At 36.6% G+C, this 22127-nt stretch overlaps 1 protein-coding gene across 3 annotated transcripts in view; it reads left to right on the top strand.

The window, feature by feature from the left end:
• AKAP7 (A-kinase anchoring protein 7) overlaps positions 1 to 22127 on the top strand; it is a 171881-nt gene that overhangs the window by 19115 nt on the left and 130639 nt on the right. For all 3 annotated transcript variants that reach the window (XM_069077388.1, XM_069077387.1, XM_069077386.1), the window contains exons 2-3: positions 3451 to 3593; positions 20280 to 20416. In XM_069077388.1, the coding sequence (XP_068933489.1) occupies positions 3451 to 3593; positions 20280 to 20416 (280 nt within the window). The remainder of the gene's footprint in view (positions 1 to 3450; positions 3594 to 20279; positions 20417 to 22127) is intronic.

The raw sequence follows: 22127 nt of genomic DNA, 5'->3' as shown, positions 1-22127 counted from the left end.
GCCTATAGACCCCTTCCCAGAATAATGTTTTTCAATCCATAAAATTGAATTATGAAGGAAACAAATGATATTCAAGTGTAATTATAAAAATATTAAAAGCAAACAAACACTCTAGATTATGAATCCCTAGTATAGACTGTCTACAAGGAGTTTCCTAGTGATGTGAAAGTTAGTCAATTAACCAGTTTAATTCAATAGACAGTTATTCAATTAACCAGTTTAATTCAACAAACTCTCATCCCTAGGCTCAATTTGCTCTATCAGATGAGATAACTTGACTTCATAATCTCTTGGGTCTCTTTTAGTTTATCCTCTAAATTCTTCAGTATTAATATCCATCCCTTAGTCTGAACACAAGAACTGTTAGTAATGGAAATGGGCTGTATAATCAATTTGACCTGATGTTTTCTGCATGTAGGATTAAAAAATCCCAAAGCAACCAACTTAGCTGAACTTAGAGTATAACTAAAGACTGTTAATGTTACAGGCAGACACAAAATTATATAAACTAGCTGACCTTGAAAGACTGGCTTTTAGTAATGCCTTAGATCACCATTTAAAACATGTCAAAAATATAAAGACTTAAATTTAGATTCTTGTTAATAAAAGGACAATTTAAAAGTCCTTTTCTATAACTATTACTTTCTTATTTCCCCTTCCCCCCTGGCTCATATAGGAATGAAATACAGGAATAACATGGTTTTCTTGATGTGTTTGAGAAGCAGAGATAGTAAGGAAAGTGAAGGATGGTAAAAATAATCTCCCAAACAATATTTTAGCTAAAGTTCCAGGATTCTTTCCCATTAAACCTTTCACCAGATATAATTGCATAAAATTAACTGGCTTGAATTTTATCCATTTAAACTTCCTCAATATAGTAAAATAGAAAAAGATTGATAGGAGGAAGAGGTATCAAAACAAAGAATATTGGAGAGCCAGATAAGCTTTAACTTTGAGAAGTGCAGAAAGATTTTTATCTTAGTGGGCTTATTATTGATTGGGAAGTCAGAAGCCAATTTTTGCTAGTATATTTTGTTCTTGTTCATTTATAACTTCATTGTTACATATTATTAGTTTCTGATTATTTACATTGGTGTAAGGTATCACTAGTTTGGATAATAAAAAGCAGTGTTTAATTTGCAAACCATGTCTACTTGTGTTGGAAATTAGCTAATTGGGTTGGTTTTTTTTGGAAGCTGATTTACCTTTCTAATTTTTGTCTTTTTGTAATTGTGGGATATAAAACCTAAAAGCACTTTTAAAAAAGGTATGTCTTGTTAAATTACTCTAGCTAATCTTAAAATATATTTGCATAGCATTAATCCACACTGACAAGAAGGAAAAGTGTTCAGAATTTGCTTGGTTGTGGATTGCTTTATCAGTTATCATGGCTAATTCAATCAAACCAATCAACAATTAAATGCCTGTTGTGTGTGAAGTACTAGGTGCTAACTGTATTATCTTAGATAACTCACTTAAACTCAGTATCAATGTCATTTGTGAAATGAGGGGGTTCAATTAGAAATCTAAGATTTCTTTCCGCTCAAACTTCTCTAACTAAAGTTTATGGAATAGAAAAAATATTCCAGTTTAAAGTTGGTCTATGAAAGCTTTTTTTGTTATATTTTTGATTGAGTCAAACTATAAGCATATCATTGGATCTTAGATCAAGAATTAGAAGAGAACTTAGCGACCACAAGGTCCATCCCTTTCCTTTTAGAGGTAAAGACACTGAAACCCAGAGAGTTTACATGACTTGCCCAGTCTTTTAGAGCTGACAAGTTTCAGAGGTGGAATTTGAAAACATCATCTACTGGGTGTCCCTAAAGTCTAGACACATAGGAAATCTCATTAACTATGCATATTTTCAAGAAATGAAATGAATGAAATTTTCAACAACATTTTACTTAATTAGCATAATAATGAGATTTCATAGGAAGACATAGGAGACAGGAAATATCATTAATTAAATTAAATTAATCTCATTAATATGGAAAATAGTTCCCAATAGCTAATGAAAACTTATTCCATATGAAATTGTCATGGCTAAAATTTATGCTAATGTAGTAGTTGGACATTTTGGTTACAAAGAAAAGAAATAGGCACTGCCCTCAAGGAGCTTACATTCTAATAGAAATATCTACAAATAAATTAGTCAATAAATATTTATCAGGCACCTTCTGTGTGCCAGATAGTGTGGGGTAATGCTGGGGATGCAATACCAAAACCAAAAATGGCAAAAACAATCCCTACTCTCAAGGAGTTCACAGTTAATCAGGGAGAAAATGTGAAAATTACCATGAACAAACAAACCAAATACAGAATAAATCTGAAATGATCAAGAGAGAGAAGGCCCTATGGTTAAGTGGGATCAGGAAAGCTTTCCTGTAGAGAGTGTGATTTTAGCTGATATTTGAAGAAAGGCAGAAAAGCTTAGGAGACAGAAATGAGGGAGAGCATTCCATGCATGTGGGACAACCAATGAAAATGCCTAGTCAGGAAGGTAGTGTAGAATAATAGGGAGGCCTATGTCACTGCATTGAAGAATAGGTGAGGGAGTGTAAGGAGTAAGAAAATGAGAAAGACTGGAGGAGGGACAGAAGTTGTAAAGGATTTTGAGTTCAAAATAAAAGAATTTTGTATTCTATCGTGATGGTGATAGGGAGATCTAGTCCCTGGGGTTATTCAGAAGGTTCTTATGTAGGAAATGGCATTTGAGCTGAGTTTAGAAGTAAGAGAAATGATTATTAACTACTAGTGATTTTAGGGAGATCCAGAGTTCCTCCTTTTTTTTTAAAGTTCTGATTTTAAAAGTTGGATTGCCTGAAGGACATTGCTGGTAATGAGATTGGACTAACTTTCTTATTGATATCCCAGTCTGGTAGGGCAGTAGTGTTCTACTCAGGTTTAGGTGGGGACAAATTCTTTGAATAGATCCAATAGTTCTTGGAGTTGACCTTTGAGGTGAATAACATGATCAAAGTTTAGGTTCATTCTCTCATTAATTGTTAACTAATTGGGGTTAATTACCACCCTGGGGAACACCTGCTCTTTGAAAGACATAAAAACTAGGAGCTAGGCCACCATGATTGTCTTTGGTCTAAGAGACTGATAGCCAAATAACTATCCTTTTGTTTAAATGTTGGCATTGTTAATAAAATGATTAATTTACCCAGATATTTTGTCTCTTGAAACTTTTTCAATGCCACAGAAGGAAGAGATTCTAAGAAGTTAGAGGTAAGATGGGGGTACATTTCAGGCATAGGAGACAGCTTGTGAAAAGGCATGGAAATGAGGGATAAAATATCATTTATGAGAAGAAATAGTAATAGTCAACATAAGTAATGGGTGGTTATTTTGTACATACTATTCCTCTATTTGCCTCATGTTATTTAATGGATACACTATATTTATACTAAGAGGAATATTGTTTGACTTTTCTTGCCCTAGTACCTGTTGTACCTGAAATGAATTGGAAGAGGAGTCAGGAAAATATGGGACCATGGAAAGAAGACCCAATGAAGAAGAAGAATAAAAAGAAAAAAGATTATCGGCCTAATTATTTCCTCTCTATTCCCATCACCAATAAAGAGGTACTATTATTTTTTTGTTACTCAGGGTTTTATTAGATTATTTGTTAAACAGTTTTTTTTTTTTACTACTAGGGAAATGTAATATCATTTTAACTACTTGGGCAGCTGCTTTAGTCATATCTAAAGAAATGACTTAGTAATAATGACTATTGAAAATACCACAAGTAGTGGTAATATGGGTGCTTGATTGTCTTTCCCAGCATCTGCTTTCCTCCCCTGGGGAGCCTTTGACTCTATCTCTTTATTTGGTGGTAAGAACTGAGATCACTGTCTTGATAAGCAAATAGGACTCTGAATTCCCTGCTGGTTATTGTTAGAGTGGGAGAACTTGACTTAGGTAAAGAAAACTAGGCTTGATAGTCATTTGCATTTGTGTCACTGTGATGCTTGTTAATGCAAAGTAAATTTCTTTTAAAATTATGCATTAAAATGCCATTTAATTTTGGGACTTGCATATTGATCATTGTCTGGATGAAATTTAAAAACCGTGAATATCATATAGAAAAATTTAGAGGTGTAAATGGACATAGTCACCGCGTCCATTTTAAGAAAAATTTATATTATGAAGAGAAAAAAACAAGTGTCTACTTATATACTTTTCAACCAGTGAGTAAGACATTAAAAGCCTAACAGGTAGATCAGTTCACTTGGAAGACTTTTTATATTCTGGCTAAGTACAAAAAGCCAACTCTAGAGTATTTGGAAAGAGTTTCCTTCTGTCACTCCATATACATCCCAGCATTTCTAACTTCATATCTGGCCCCTTTTGGACCATATGACTCACTGACCTAAAGATCCAGAACTCATTCTAGTCATATTAGTACTCTAATTAATCACCATTTAGGTGCCATAGAATTGTAGGTTGACTGGCAATCCAACCCCCATGTATAATATTATTTCTATAGGAAAAGGCATTCCAAAGCCTAAATAACCAATATGCAGATAAAAGTTTTGCAAAATATTATGCTTATAAGTTGGAGACTGCATGTAATATCTATTATTAGAGTACCTTATGAATTATATATGCTTTTATAGACTAGTCTGGAAACTTAATCTGTATTATAAAATATTTCTATTTCATTACCCTTGTAGGAGAGTTAATATTGGAATATAAAGACATTTTGACACAATGCAAATATGCTGGGCCTGAAGTTTGGAAAGCTTTGGTTCAAATCTTGCCTTTGACAAAATTAATCACTTAATCTTTATGTGCCTTGGGTAGCTCCCTAGACTTTAATGAATTTCTTAAGTAATAGTCAGATTGAAATCTGTTTAATGGAGGGTGTTTCCATACTGAGAATCTCCCATACACCACTATCACAGACCCTTCATATAATTTTATGTTAATTTAACAGAAACAAGAAACATAGCCTTCTGTGTTGCCATTTATAAATTTAGTTGTTTCATTTCAGTGATACAGTAATCCGTAGCAATTTTTTAGTTGTATGGAGTTTAAAATAAATGACAGTTATAGGCTTCTCTATTGCATCAGTGGATCTGTGATCTCACTGAGTATGGTTATCACTTCATTGGTATAAATTGTGAGCTATCTGTACCTTATTCTGTCTTCTTATCCATTTTCTTCTATAGATCCTCTACAGAGGATCTCAGTGGGCTATCGGTTTTCTTCTAGTTCTTTTTAGTAGACCACGTATGTTATTTTTTGCTCTTGTTCATGACCAGCCTGTCACCTTTTCTGGTTACATGTTTTCTTTATGATATCTCTTGTGTCAGTACTATGATGGAGATTGTCATTGAAAATATGCTGCTGACTGGATATCTATTCTGTGAGTCCTGGTGATTCCTGCTTGGGCATAGTGGTAGTTGTCAAAGCTAATGCCAGACATAAGGCTAGAGGATGAGAAGAGGACACTGGACAGCTGAAGGGATAAAAAGAGGGAAGATGAGGAGGAGGGGGAGGGGGGACTAATTAGTGTGTCCCTTAACAACAGTGAGAAAGTACTGTGATACAGAAATGTGTGCAGGCCTGGTTGTGGCTTGAACTTGATGATGTTCATGTGTCTTCCTCTTCCCACCCTGAGGAGGATTGCCCAGAGGTACTCTGACTTGTTGCACTCCTAGAATCAGTGTGTGACTCACACTGTTGGAGATAAATGACTACACACTCACTTGCTTCAGAGTTTGACCATCTTGGTGGACCTAGACTTTATTCCCAACACCTTGCATCTCAAACACTTAGAATTTGTGCCACTACTATTTCACATGAAACTTGCACAGAGGGCCTCTGTGCTGATTTGCAGCAGCTCTTAGTAAATTCCAGTCAATAGCAGGAAAAAGGAAAATATTTAGCTGCTCACTCCTCCCTATTATATGGTCCCCTGCAACTTAGGAGTTTGAAGTATACCAAGTTTTACAGACTAATTGGGAGAACACTTAGATTGAAGATATGGGTCCTTATGACAGATAGAAATTCAGATTCATTAAAAGTACTGTGTCATTTCCCAAATATGAAATGCTGACTTCTTCCTTCTTTATTTCTGGGCTTAACTTGTTATCTGTCTGTAGTTCCTGTCTTGAAAATAAATACTGATCACCCAACTCAGTAGACTGATTCAACTTTGTGTCAAGGTCTGGTAATGGGCCCTCTTCATTTAGTATTCTTGTATAGATTGTTGGGGCAATCTTCTGAAGAATAATGGATTTTATTGAAGAGGCCTTGTAATATTCAGGGACTTGATATGATACACACAATATCTATCATCCATTTATTTGAGCATCTGGAATATATCAGTATCTGAACAGAATCTTTTCAGTTTGAAATTTGTGTATGACATCCTCCATAAGTGGTGAACACCTTTGGCTACATTTTAAATATATGGATTACTCAGATGATTTGTTAGATGGGTTCTATTTTGACTTTATCTTGAATGTAAGCAGGAAGACAGCTAGACATGTTCTGGGGTTAGCAATATGTTGATTTTCAAATTTAATTCTTATTCTTAAGGGGAAGGCAACTCTGTCAGGTGGAGTCAGGGAAGATCTGGAGGAGTACATATTTGTTAAGAGTTAGTCATCCTAGGAGTCGGGAACATGGAGGTCATTTCAAGATATACTTTCAAAAGTGTAACCTTTGAAATTTTGTCTGCAACCATAGGGGAAAGTGCCTGCTCAGACCCAGATAATGTGGCATGTCCTGAGTCCTAGCTCGTGCCCTTTTAACAAAGCAGGTATTCTCATAATCACAGTTTGGAAATCAAAACACATTTTCTAATAGCGAGAAACATCATTGTTATATAATATGCCTTATAAAACAAAAGCATTATTACTCAACTTGAGGTACGTCATCAGTTAAATAAGTTTTGTGGGATAGCCTGGGAACGTAAGTGTTATCTACAAAATTGTTTAGAGGGAAAATTTACCTTAAGTTCCAAATAAATGACCTAAGAGTAGATTTTTGGAACACAACCCATTTGTAAATTAGTAACTACTGTGTTGGAAAACTCTGCTTTTGGTGTCTGCTTTTTGGCCTCTCTTTGTAAGAACTAAACATCCAGAACCTCCCAGGCTTTTGGTTTTTAACTGTGAAGTCACATTTTTTGCAGTTTGGAAGTTCTTCTCCTTGTCAAAAATAAATACTTCATATTTCTAAGAAAAATAATTTTACTTTGAAATGAATCAGAAGACTCCTTCAACATGATAAAGTGTTTTCAAAATAGCATTTTGATGAATTTGGTGCAACTAAATAAGAGAAATTTGTATATATATATATATATGTATACATATATAAATATATGTTTCTCTTACAGTCACTACACATTGGTTATAATATAAAGGTGAAAGAGAGTTTAACAGTTTTTTGGATACAAATATTAAACCTAACCAATTTTTAAGTATTTATCATTGTGCCATTAATGTTTCTATGAATCTTCTCTTGGGAAAGAAAAATGACGCTAATGACTCAAATGCATTTATAAAACTCCCATTAGGTGCCAGGGATATAAATACACGAATAAAAGTTCCAGTCCTCAAAGAGTTTGTATTCGATATACACATAAAGGGAATGGTGACCAGGAAAGAATGTGAGTCTGGGGAATAATGGGGGTGGTGAGTGGAGCCATAGGATGGCTGATTGTCATGCCTATGCAATTAGCAATGCTGATACTGATTTGATTACTGTTCCCAGAACAACTAGGGGGTGTGGCATGTACGGGGAGATGAGGAAGATATCTGTGTAGCATGTGAAGCATGGTTTAGAGTCAGACCTGGTTGAGGGTCTTGAAATTAGGGACAGGATGTTTGGACTTAATTTAGTTAGTGGAACACCATTGGAAGTTTTGAAACAGGAACATGACATAGTTGAACTGTGCATTAGGCAGATTACTCTAGCAGTATTTTAGAGGATGAATTAAAATGAGGAAAGACTGGAGACAGGGACACATGGTCAGGGTCCTGTAAATTCTGTCTGTAAGAGTCCCCTGACCTTACGGTGCAGGGCATCTGGCAAGAGGCTCAAAAGGGATCATTGTTAAGGTCACAGTTGTTATTCTTTTGATGCCCTTGGAAATGACTTTGTTGGTAATTACTTGGAAATTACCTTACATATATTTTGTATTTATTTGTCAGTGTACATGTTCTTTTCTCCCAATAAAATGTAGGCTGCTTTAGGGCAAGGATCATTTAATTTTTGTCTGTTTATCCTAAGGGCCTGCCAGTAGAAATGTTCCTGAAAAATAGTAGAAATATTTTTTTGTTGTTTGCTGTTGTTTACTTGTGTCTGACTCTTTGTGACTACATTTTGGACTTTCTTGGCAAACATACTGGAGTGGTTTTACATTTCCTTCTCCAGCTTATTTTACAGATGAGGAAACTGAGGTAAACAGGGTTAAGTGACATAAGCTAGTTAAGTGTCTCAGGGCAGATTTGAACTCAGGAAGATGATTCTTTCTGGCTCCAGGCTCAGAGCTCTACCACTATGCCACCTAACTGCCCCCAGTAGCAATAGTAGTTTCTGTTTTTAAAACATAGTTATAGTAATAAATGACTGAAAAATGAATGACGTATTTCATTTTTATCAGGCCTTAGATAGATTGTAACACAGCCCAGGGAGCAAGACTTTTTCATAGACAGAAGAAATAAAGGAGAACATAGACATAAATAAAGATAAAAAGAAACTACCCAATAAATTCAGATGCCCAATGTACTGACTATTCTTTAACAAAAAAGGTCTTCCCATCCTTTTCTATTACCTTGTCAGGACAGTAAGCTGGATACCCAGCATAAACCACAGTTTAGGAATACCAACCCAGAGCTCTTGGGTCACCTTGTTCCTATCTATTACTTCAGGCAGCCTTATAGTAGGAGACAGGCTGTTGCCTTGCAAGGGCCTTGAGCATCTGCCTTCCTGTTCCTAGAATTAACTTACTTGTCTCCAGACCTGGGTTCAAATTCTACCTCTGATACTTAACTCATTGTGTGACCCTGAGCAGTCATTTCATCTCTTAGTTTTAGTTTCCTCATCTGTAAAATACAGGTAATAATGCCTGCAATACTTATCCTAGAAGATTGTAATAAACTCAAATTAGAATGTATGTAAAAGGACTTGGCAAATTTTAAAATGCCTGTTATTATTGTTATTGTGTAAGCTAGGAATTTTTCGCAATAGTTGAGGCACAAGATAATGAAGATTTTCATTCTAGTGGATAGAGAATTGACCTTATGTAACTAGGAAAATTTGAGTTCAAGTCCTGCCTTTGACATGTACTGGCTGCATGATCCTGATCAAGTCACAACCTCTCAATGTTCTAAGAAACTCTAAGAATGTAATTGTTGTGATAGAGGAAGTTTCATTATCTGGGGATTTCCTGTACTACATAAAATAATCATAGAGTCAGCCCCTATCTCTAAATGGCTTATGAAAATTGCTTAATAATAACTGGCAAATGCACAATGGTCATATGTCCTATAGTCCAGGGGTGGGAAACTGGTAGCCTTGAGCCTACATGTGGTTCCCCTAGGTCCTCAAGTGTGGCCCTTTGAATCCAAACTTCACAGAACAAATCCTCTTAATAAAAGGATATATTATATAAACTTGGACTCGGTCAAAAGGTACCCAAGGACCTGGAAGGCCATAGGTTCACCACCCCTGTGACCTATACTTCAAGTCCTGATTTAGAGAAAAGAAATCATACTTTCAATGAAATTTTGAAAAAAGTGTCTTTGTCAGATCATATGTCCTGTTTTTGACAAAAAAAAAAGTTTTCATAGGTAGATTCTGTACTTGGGAGTGGTAGAATATCAACATTAGGTCCTATTTTTATTAGGTGCCAACTTTGTAAAAAGCACTGCTGAGCACTGAAGTTCCAAAGACAAAAATTAAGTACCCCTTTCTCAAGGAACTTACATAGTACATCGCAGAGGATCTGTCAACACAATCTTCCTTACTTCCTCCCCAATTACTATTATTTTTTTCAACATTTCTTGTTCTATTTGTGGTCATGGATTACCTTGAAAAAATTCCTTGAGTCTATTGATTTAGAGGTAAATGTTATATCTTTAAAATATATATATATATAAATAAAAATATATCTATATAAAAATATATCTATACACTTTCTAGAGGTGTATACCATTTTCATAGAGGCTGTCTAATACAGAATTCTACTAGGAGAAGGGTTTCCTGTATATGATGTTCTCCATATACTCTTGTTTGTGAGTGGCATTATATTGATTACACTGTGCTCTCTGATGCATTAGGACCTTCCTTAATGAGACCCACAATCAATAAATCTTGTCATCCACACAGAAAACACTAAATTAATAAAGAATGCTTATTGTCTAGATTCTGACATAATTAAATGGATAGTCCATGGAACCTAATTTTGGATAGACATTGTAGATGATGGACAAGCTAGACCCAAAGTTAAACAGAAGAAGGAGAGAAGGTGTGAGTGTATTTTTTTTCATTTTTCAAATGCTTTATTAACTTCTGATTTACATCATTCATTTCCACCAGATTTTGAGTTACAAATTTTCTCCCCGTTTTTCCCCTACCCACCACCCCAAAATAGCAGTCCCACAGGATATACCCTCCACCAATCTGCTGTCTCCCATATCTTATCCCATACCCCTTTCGACTTTTCCAGTAGGGCACGGTGGATCTCTATGCCCAATGCCTGTACAACTTATTTCCCAATTACATGTAAAATAGTATCAATAGTAGTACATATATATATACATTTTTTTAAACATTTGATTTTAAAACTTTGAATTCCAGATTCATTTCCTTCCTCCCTTGTCACCCACCCTTACTGGGAAGATAAGCAATTCAGTATAAATTGTACATGTGTAGCTAATGCAAAACATTACCATAGTAGTAATATTGTAAAAGACTGACTATGTTTCCTTCCCTCCTATCCCACCTCCCACTTGTTCTATTCTCTACTTTGATCCTGTCCCTTTTCAAAAGTGGGTGCTTCCAACTTCCCTCCCCCCCAACCTGCCCTCCCTTCCATCATCCCCCCTCTGATTCCCTTCCCCCCTACTCTCTTGTAGGGTGAGATACCCTATTTAGTGTGTATGTCATTACCTCCCCAAGCCAAATTCAATGAGAATAAGGTTGACCCATTCCCTTTTGCCTTCCTATTCTTCCCCTCCATTGTAACCATTTTCCCTTGCCTCTTCTATATGAGATAGTTTACCCCATTCTGTCTCTCCCCATCTCCTCTCATTATATTCCTCTCTCACCTCTTGATTTCACCTTTTAAATATCATCCCTTCCTCCCTTCCTATTAAATTGGTCCTGTGCCCTCTATCTATGTATATCTTTAGACATATATACACACATTCACATATGTATTCATATGACTATATACCCTCTGATATATATATATATATATATTTCTATTCCCTTCAACTATTTTCATACTGAGAAAAGTTTCATCAGTTACAATTATCATTTTTTCCATGTAGGAATGTTAATAGTTCAAATTTGATAATTTCCTTATCATTTCTTTTTCCTGTTTAGCTTCTCATGCTTCTCTTGCTTCTTTTATCTGAATGTCAAATTTTCTATTCAACTCTGGTTTTTTCATCAAGAATGCTTGAAAGTCCTCTATTCCACTGAATGACCATATTTTCCCCTGAAACATGATACTCAGTTTTGCTGGGTAGGTGATTCTTGGTTTTAATCCCAGGTCCTTTGACCTCCAGGAATATCACATTCCAAGCCCTTCGATCCCTCAGTGTAGAAGCTGCCAGATTCTAGGTTATCCTGATTGTGTTTCCACAATATTTAAATTGATTCTTCCTGGCTGCTTGTAATATTCTCTCCTTGATCTGGGAATTCTGGAACCTGGCTATAATATTCCTAGGAGTTTTCTTTTTGGGATCTTTTTCAGGGGGTGATCGGTGAATTCTTTCAACCTTTATTTTTCCCTCTGGTTCTAAAACATCAGGGCAGTTTTCCTTGAGAATTTCTTGGAGGATGATTTCTAGGTTCTTTCTTTGATCATGGCTTTCAGGTAGTCCAATAATTTTTAAATTATCTCTCCTGCATCTATTTTCCAGGTCAGTGGTTTTTCCAATGAGATATTTCATATTGCCTTCTATTCTTTCATTTGTTTGGATCTGTTTAACAGCATCTTGATTTCTCATAAAGTCATTAGCTTCCATTTGCTCCAATCTAATTCTGAAGCAATGATTCTCCTCAGTGAGCTTTTGAGATTCTTTTTCCATCTGGCAAATTCAGCTTTTTAAGGCATTCTTCTCCTCATTGCCTTTTTGAGCCTCTTTTGCCTTTTGAGTTAGTCTGCTTTTTAAGGTGTGATTTTCCTCAGTCAGGCTGTTGATTCTCATTTCATAATTTTTTGCATCATTCTCATTTCTCTTCCCAATTTTTCCTCCACTTCTCTTATCTGCTTCTTAAGGTATTCTATGGCCTGTAACCAGCTCGTATTTTTCTTGGAAGCTTTTGGTGCAGGAGTTCTGACTTTACTGTCTTCCTCCTGTTCCATGCTTTGATCCTTTTTGTCCCCAAAATAGGAGTCTAATGTTGGAGTGCTATACTTGGTTTGCTTCCTTTGCTTGGTCATGTTGCCCCTCAGTCACTTGACCCCTGGGCTTTTTGCCACAGTAGGACTCTGCCACCAGACAGGGGAGCTTTGTTCCAAACGCTGGGGTTTTCTCAGCTGCCGGAGGTATTAGTTGGGTGCCCTCTCTGAAGCCTCCACACACTCTGGCAAGCTGGTCACACACCCCTAGACCACAATCCAGATCCAATCAGGTTAAAGCAAGAGCGAATATCCCTCAGACTAGTCACTTGGTCCCCCTATACTCTGCAGGCCAGGAGCTGCACCTGCAGCCCTCAGCGGCTTCTCACCATGAGGGCAAAAGCTGAAGCACTCCCAACTACTGGGTCCCAAAGTCCACACTGCACTGACCTCTCACTTTGTCATTAGCATCTATGTGTTGATAATTCTGGATTGCCATAACTGCTGGTGATCTGGAGCAGGTGGTTGATCAGGCTCTCCCTGGGGTTAAAACCTTGGTGTGGGGCTGGGCTTGGCTCCCAGAGCACTGGGCTGGCTGCTTGCTGCCAGCCTGCCGGGCTGTCCTCAGAGGGAGGTTAGCTTCTCTGTGTCATTTTGTGTGTTCTGTAGCTCCAAAGTTTGTTAAGAGTCCCCTTTTACATAAATTGGAGGTGGTGGGAGCCAGAACCGCACGGAGGTCCTGTTTCTACTCTGCCATCTTGACTCTGCTGGTTGGAGTGTTTTTGTGGTAAAATTATGTAGCACTTTCAGTTATTCCAAGTTGGTACCTAATAGGAGAACTTTAGTTTTTAACACCAGAATTCTCTTGGTGATATTATATGGCCATGAATCATGAAATACCATATTCTCTAAAGAAGCTAAATTCTGATTAAGAAATAGAGAGGTAAAGGGGTGGCTAGGTGGCGCAGTGAATAGAGTACCAGCCCTGGAGTCAGGAGGATCTGAGTTTAAATCCGGCCTCAGACACTTGACACACTTTCTAGCTGGGTGACTTTGGGCAAGTCACTTAACCCCAATTGCCTTACAAAAAGCAAATAAAAAAAATAGAGAGGTTGGTCAGTGGAATAAATACAATATACATAAGCAAACAACCATAGAAGCACTGATCCATTCTGGAAAGCAATTTGGAACTATTCCCTCTCTTCTAAGCTTTGTCTAAATTTTGCATACTTTTTGACCCAATGATACTGCTACTAGGTCTATAGCCCAAAGACATCAAATAATGAGGAAGAGAACACCTATGTTTTATAGTAGCTCTTTTTGGGGTAGCAAAGACCTGGGAATTGAGGGGGTATGCCCATCAATTGAGGAATAGATGAATAAATTATTGTATATTTATGTGATAGACTATCCTTGTTCTATAAGAAATAATGAAAAAAAACTGTGAACTGATGAAAAGTGAAGTTTGCAGAACTGGGAGAATAATTTATGCAATGATAGCAATATTGAAAAGGCAGGCAACTTTGAAAGACTTACTGTGTTTCCCCGATAATAAGACCTATCCCAAAAATAAGCCCTCCCCTTACTGTGTAAGATTCCTCTAAAATAAGCCCTCCCCTGAAAATAAGCCCTATTGAGATTGCTACTGTAGTGAAGGTGATCCCCTGCGCTACATGCTACATTACGGTACCCTCTGTATGCACCGTCTCCGCCTCCCCCGGGTGAAACACACGCCGCGCTCCGAGCTGCATCCAATCAGAGCTGCAGCAGTGAGCGCGTCATCCTGTTCTTCCCCAATGATTTGCTTGCTGGCACCATTGAGAGCAGTGCTGCGGAGGAGAGCTGAGGCAGGACAACATAAGCCCTCCCCTGAAAATAAGCCCTTTGGTGTTTTTCTTTCCAAAAAAATTAATAAGACAGTGTCTTGTTATCGGGGAAACACGGTAGGAACTCTGATGCAACCGACATCCTGACAAAAAGTTGATGGACTCAAAGTTCAGGCTGAGACATTATTTTTTGGACATGAACATGAGGATTTGTTTCCATTGATCATATGTGCTAGTAATGTGTTCTATCTTTGGGGATGGGAAGATAGGGAGAAAAGGCAGATTTTTGTTGATTGAAAATGAATTTTAATTTACAAAAAGAATAAAAATTGTTGCTAACCGCAAGGAGATTGGAGATCTATATTGTATTTGTAAATAGCCTGTAACATACTACTATTAAAAACTTGTACAAAAGAAGTAGAGAAAAGACATCCTCAAGGACATAAATAACCACAAAAGGGTATGACTGGTTATGTAAAAAAAGGGGCATGAGAGTGACAGATAGCAGATAGTCCAAGTCCTGCATAACATATCTCTACTGTGTAGGTAGATACTCTGTGAAGTATTGTGGAATGTCTCTCAGGGCTGTAACTGTTCAGTTTTGTCTTTGTATTTTTAATGCCTGTGATGATGCTTTGCAGGTAATTGACACTTGATAAAATGTTTGTTGAATTGCATTAAATTGAGAATGTAAACAAGAATAGCATCAGATTAGGGGACATAGCTTAGTTATGAAGGAGTCACCTTAGTGACATGAATTCTTTCAAATATTGAAATTGCCAATAAGGCAGGGAAAATTGAAAAGTGATTAGAATATAGCTAGAATAGCTAGAGAGGCCATGATGTATAACTGGATAGAAGTCAAAGTCAGGAAGAGCTAGGTTTAAGTCTTGCTTATGTTAACATTATGGTTAGGTGGCAAGCCATTTAAGACAACTCTCTGCATTTAAGTTTCATGAGGAATAGTTTTTAATCTGTATTGGTAGAGGGAATGTCCCCTTGAGTTCCCTGTGCCTCTTAAATCCTAGGTCTGGGCCAAAAATAAAAAAAAAAGGATAAATGAAAGTTGAAATATAAATATAGAAGGTAAAATTAAAAAAAAACAACTGTTGAGTTTTAGAATATAAACAAATAATGATCTTGTTTGTGTTGCCTTTGCCTTATAGTTTACTTGTTTTAAATCCATTAGAAGTTTCAAATGATAAAAAATTTAATGTCTTTTGGAAAACCTTTTATATATTTTTCCCTGAAAAGGAAATATGCACTCATCTTTAGGTATATTAAATTTGGTTTGGCTGTGGTGTTTAACAGATGGAAATCTGCTTTTGATTTGCTTAGTTCAGACCAAGAATTACATAACTAATGAAATATTTAAGATTACAATAAGTAAATTATTTAATTTCCCCCAACATTATATTTAGATCAAGTTTACTTTTACCCATATGTGGCTGATGTGGCTGATATTTACATCTGAGTGGCATCATAATAACCGAGGAAGCACTTAAGATGGTTAGTTAGGCTTTTAAAATCAGACCTTCTTGTGGTCCTTTTCTACGTAAGTGACAGAAAAGTATTCCTTTAAAAAAAAGTCTGGTATAATTTTAAAATACCATTCTTAAACACTATTAAGCCTAAAGATTTTAGAAGCAGCTATGGCAGAGTGTCTGGAGAGAGCTGATATTGGAAGCAAGAGGACCTGGATTCATATCCTAACCTGAACACACACTGTCTATGAGACTCTCCCTAGTCAAGTTACTAAACTTTTAGAGCACCAGATCACTCACTGAAAGTATAAGTTTTGGGACAGCTGCCAGCCTGTGTTGGCAGAGGAATCCCCTCACTGGGAGTTTTCTAAATGCCATTTTATTTCTGTGAAATCTTAGGGCTATTCCCCCCAGCCTCCAAAAACAAAATAATATAGACAAATTTCTAAAAGAAATATAAAAGAAAATTGTTATTATTATATACAATTACATTATCATTACATATAATATATTGTTATATGTAACATATAATCTGAAATTATATTCAACCAATGTAGTTAAGAATATGTTAAACTTAAGCATATATATTTGAATATATATGTATATATATATACACACATATATATATATATATTTGTTAAGGATTAAAATTCTCACAGACCTGAATTTCATCTTCTGTTACTAACAAATTATGTATGAATACAGAGAAGTTTTATTTGGCAGATCAAAGGGGCTTAATAAATGCATAACTTTTAAAAAATCCTTTGCATTCATTTTAATTTGCTACTTGCTAAGCCTGTTGGAGAATTAATTAAAAGAATCACAGAACACAGTGACTTGTCCAAGGCCCTCTGTAAGCAAATTATAGAGCTGGGTTTTGTTTTGGTTTTGTTTATTTTTGTTTTTGTTTTTTTGAAAAATATTTTGACTCCAAAGCTAACACTCTTTCCACTCTACCATACTGCCTTGGAAAAATGGCCCCCAGTCACTTTGGAAAAACGACTCACATGGAAGGAGCTTATTAAGGGTCTCCTTTCTTTTAAGGTAGACTATTCCTGAATATACTGTATAGAGCCACTTTATAACCCTAAACTGGAGAGATTAAAAATCTTCTTACCTTGGTTAAAGCAACCAATATTTGTATTTTATGTCATAATAATAAATTTAATTCTGCAATCTAGTCATACTTGTAGAGGAAAAAGATAAATTACATCCAAACAATTTATATAGCAAGTGAGAGTACAAGTATTACAGGATATGAGAGCAACTTTCTCCGTCTCCTGCCCCCAAACTGATGAGAGTTGTCCAAAGTCAGCTAAAGTTAACTTTCTTGCTGGTCTTGCCATCTTGGATTCCAAAACTACCTCCTGGCTTTCACAGTTTCATCTGGCCAAAGGTTACCTACGTCCTTGTCATCCAGCCCTTCAGACTAAACAAAAGATTAGAAACTGGGATAACATGCCAGGTAAGGATGAAATTCATATTCACACATTTTCTCAGCATAAATGGACTGCTACTGGTGCCATGGTGTGTGAAGTTACCATCCTGGCAGTGGAACCTAGGAATTTCTGTGAAAGCAGAATCCATTGTTAACAAAATCCTTTCTTTCTAGTACTCATAATTGTTTTCTTCTGTCAGTCTACAAATAGCTTGAAAGGAACTTGGTTCAGGGGTTTGTCGTTCCCTGCAAATGTTGAAGTCTACAAAGTCAGTCAGTCAGTAAGCGTTTATTAAGTACTTTGAATGTTTCTGGCACTGTGGGGTACAATCTAATGGGGGAGACTATATGCAAACTAATATATATGAATAAGTGGTATGAAGGATAAAAAGGAAATAATCACTGGAGAAGAAGGCACTAGATTAAGAGAGAAATAGGAAAACTTTCTATAGAACATGGGATTTTAGCTGAGACCTAAAGAAAGCCAGGAAAATAAGGAGGCAGAGATGTGGAGAGAGAACATTCTAGGCATGGGGAACTGCTGCATAAAATACCAAGAGCTGAGATACTATCTTGTTTGGGGAACCACAGGCGGGTCAGTATCATTGAATGGGACAAAAGAATTAGCCATTAGAACTATCCATTAGCATAGATGGTTGGGCTGGGGCAGGCAGCTATGATAGAGGGCCTAGAACAGAGATTTCAAGTACGTGACTCACATGTGACTCAAAAGAACTCCTCAGTGGGCTGGAACCAAATAAAAAACGTAATTCGGAAATGTTTAGCAAAATAAATAAAAATACAAAATCACATAGATAATGTTCATGTGACTTGATACCACTGGTCTAGAGAGCCAAGCAAAATCAGAGGCTTCACCTATGGTATCTACAAAGCCTGAAGTAACTGATGTTTTATATCAAAAGGCATATAACTGGGTGGCTAGGTGGCCCAGTGAGTAAAGCGCTGGCCCTGGAGTCAGGGGGACCCGAGTTCCATTCTGGCCTCAGACACTTAACACCCACACAAAAAGAAACTTGCTGTGTAACCTTGGGCAAGTTACTTAACCCCAACTGCCCTCCAAAAGGCAAAAAAAAAGGCATATAACTATGGGGATATTAGTTTCTCTAGTGTTTTCTTAAGTTTAAATAAATAATGTTGCTAGCATATGCTCAAGTTCTTACCCATACTTAATTTTTTTATAATGCATAAAACCCAATAATTTGTTAGCCAAGATTGGTACTGTTAAGGATTGTTAAGGGATTAGTACCTAGTTATTTACATATTGACTTACCCTCAAGCAGTAAGGAGGAAAGAAATAATTGAATATGGGACAAAACTGGGTGGGGAAAAGGTCTCCAGTGATCCCCATGGCATTTATTAAAAAGCTTCCTTCTATAAACATAATTCTGGTATTATTCCCCCAAACGGGCTAAATTAGATAATCTTGAAGACAGCAAGAAATCTACTGTCAGGGACATACATTTGACAGCAAAGAATATGGTAGCCCATTCACAAATGGAGAAATTAGCAAGCTGGCCTGATCCTTAATAGGAAGAATATAGCTTTTGTGGGGAAGAACATGATTGGAGTGTGCCATAATGGTCTCACGATGAAAAAGAGTCTACAGAGGTGGATAAATTTAGAGTCAAACTAAGTAAACAAGCATTTATTAAACACTTACTGTGTTCCAAGCAATGTGCTAAATACAAAAAGAGACAAAAGAAATCTCTACCTTCAAGCTCAAAGTCTAATAGGAGGGAAAACCTACAACTATATAACTATATACAAACTATATGTGTGTATGTATGTATATGTATATGAGAGTTCCAGGCATGGAGGACAGATAGTGAAAATGTCCAGAGTTAGAAGGTGAGGAGTATAATGTGAGGTGCACCAAAGAAATCAATGTCATTGGATTGTAGGATGGGGGGGGTGAGTACGGTATAACAAGACTGGAAAAGTAGGAATGGTCAGGCTTAAAGGCCTTTAAAAGCCAAACAGAGGATTTTATACGTGATCCTGGACATGATAGGGAATCACCAGAATTTATTCAGTAGCAGCATGACATGGTCAGATGTGTGCTTCAGGAAGGTATTTAGATTGCTGAGTACCTTATGACCTGGAGTAGGGAAAAACCTTAAGGCAGGGTGTCCAACCAATAGTCTGTTGCAGTAGTCCAGTCATGAGGTGAAGAGAGCCTACACTCTGGTGGTGGCAGCATCAAAAGATAGCAGAGTAGGGGGGAGGAGAGATGTTAGGAAAGTAAAATTGATAAGACTTGGCAACAGATTAGATAGAGGGGTGGAATAAAGTGAAAATGATGATGGTGGTACCCTTGATAGTAATAGGGAAGTTAGGAAGAGAACAGTTTGGGAGGAAGGAATGAGTTCAGTTTTGGACATGTTTCAGATGTCTGTGGGACATTCAGTTTAAGATTTAATCCAATAAAGAGTGGGAAATGCAAGACTGGAGATTAAAAGGGAGAGATGTTAGGACAAAAAAATCAGAATCATTTGCATGAAGATGATAGTGGAATACTTGGGAGTGGAGGAGAGGAGAATCACAAAGGGAAGTAGCATAGAGGGAGAAGTGAAGAGATCCCAGGACCAAGTTTTTGAGGATTAGCTACAGCTAATGAGTGTGTCGTGATTAAAGATCCAATAAAGGAGACTGAGGAGTGGTTAGGCAGGTAGGAGGAGAACCAGGAGAAAAGATGTTTATCTTTAATCAGCTTGCTTTTCTGTGAAATGGGTTTCCCTTTCAGCTGAATTATTTCATTATTCTATGATTTAGAGATTATGTTAAAGCAACTAGTTCAACCATCTATGATAGTCAAGAAAATAAAATAGATAATGAAGAATCTATTTGCTTGAATGCTTTTGAAATTACCCTGTTCTGTTGCGGTTGTTTTTCCTACACTTTTTTAAGATTACATTTTGGCAATAATATCCAGTTTTGCCTAATCACTACTTTTTAATTTCTTTGTTTAGATAGCAAGAGGAATTCAGACTCTGCAAAACACAATAATACGACAAGATAGACGGCTATCCAAAGTAATGACCAATTGTGGTTCCTTCCACATTACCCTCCTAGTGATGCATTTGCTAAATGAAGAGGAAGTTAACATGTAAGTATTTTGAGATAAATTCTTTCTTTCCTATTCTTCCCCAATCTTCCAATTATTATACAAGCACAGAAGAGAAGAAAGTAGAGTTGAAAACTTCAATAGATTAAAAGAATATTAGTATTTTAAATATTAACTTTATTCAAATCAGTAAACCTCACAATTACAGGGAAGAGACCCTATATTGTCTCTCTCTCTCTCTCTTTTTTTTTTTTTTTTGCTTTTTGGAGGGCAATTGGGGTTAAGTGACTTGCCCAAGTTCACAGGGTTAGCTTTTGTGTTAAGTGTCTGAGGCTGGATTTGAACTCAGGTCCTCCTGACTCCAGGGCCAGTGCTCTATTCACTGTACCACCTAGCCACCCTTAGGCCCTATATTCTCAAAAGCTATGCTAGTGGAATGTAAAATTTTTTTAAATCTTACCGAGAAGGAAGGACTTTGAGGATAGATTGGTTAACAAACTGTTTTTTTATCATTTGAGAATAAGTCAAGCTCACTTTGGAGAGGTTTATCACCAAGATGGCCATAGGAAAATGATTTCTTTGCTCAGCTCAGTAGACAGATATCTTTAACTAAGTTATGGAGCATTTGTGATTATTGTGATTTGGAGATATTTGGACATTTGGAGACAGTTGAGGTAATAAGTAATAAGCAGTCATAGAACTATAGAGAATTGTAGAATGTTAGCAATAGAAAAGATGTTGAAGAATTTCTAGCTCTTCTAGAGCTACCTCATTTTATAGTAAGGAAACTGAGATCCAAGAAATTAAGTGATTTGGTCAAAGCCACACAGCTAGTTAGTGGCAGAACTGTAACATGTACACAGCAGAGTTTCATTTTTTTTTTGTTTCTTTCAGCAAGACATTTATTAAATACCTTCTATGTGCAGGATAGAATGCCGGGCACTTGGAATACAAAGACAAATGTCAGGTTCTGCTTTCAGGAATTTTCCAGTCTAACAAGGGGATGTATAACTATGTAAATAATCATGATAGACAGGACAATAAGCAGAGAGAAATCCTTTAGAAATGCTATGACATGGAGAGGTGACTTTAACCCTTATGTATGGACTTAGGTAACCCTTAAGTGGATTCAGGGGAGGCTTCATGAAAAGAGAGGCCATCTGAGGTAGTGGAAAGAGTCATTAAGGTGGAATTACAGGATCTCAGTTACAATATTAGTTTTCCCACTTATTATTAGTATGACCTTGGGCTAGTCATCTGTCTCCTCTGGGACTCAGTTTTCTCATCTGTAAAGTGAAGATGTTAGAGTAGATGATTTCTAAAGTCCCTTCCAGCTGTAAAGTATGATTTGTTGAGTTCATTTAGAAGGCTTTAGAGTAATATAGATTGGTATTTCGACTACACTACCTTTTATTGCAATACTTGTATAAGTAAATTGGTCCAGAGTTTTATGTTGTGTTAGAGTGATCAGCAGGTACATTTCATTGTTCTTAGGCTGTTGTGTTTTTTTTTTTAAATTCTTTGAACTATACATATCTGATATAGCAACACAAAGGATCTCATACTTCCTATCTGTAGATAAATAGAAGAGACTTCTCTTTGGCTTCGCCTCAGCACATTTCTGAGTTCAGAATCATAGACTCCTAGAACTTTAGGTAGTCTCAGAGACTACATAGTCAAACACACATCTGAACAGAAATGCCTTCTATGTCATTTTCAAAAGTAATCATCTAACCTTTGCTTAAATCTTGAC

The sequence above is a fragment of the Petaurus breviceps genome, unplaced genomic scaffold (genome assembly GCF_028583685.1).
Source record: "Petaurus breviceps papuanus isolate PSGF00001 unplaced genomic scaffold, PetGlider_PUasm1.0 90977, whole genome shotgun sequence".
NCBI lineage: Eukaryota > Metazoa > Chordata > Mammalia > Diprotodontia > Petauridae > Petaurus > Petaurus breviceps.
Note: the sequence above shows the minus strand (reverse complement) of the source record. Positions and strands in the feature narration are given on the sequence as shown.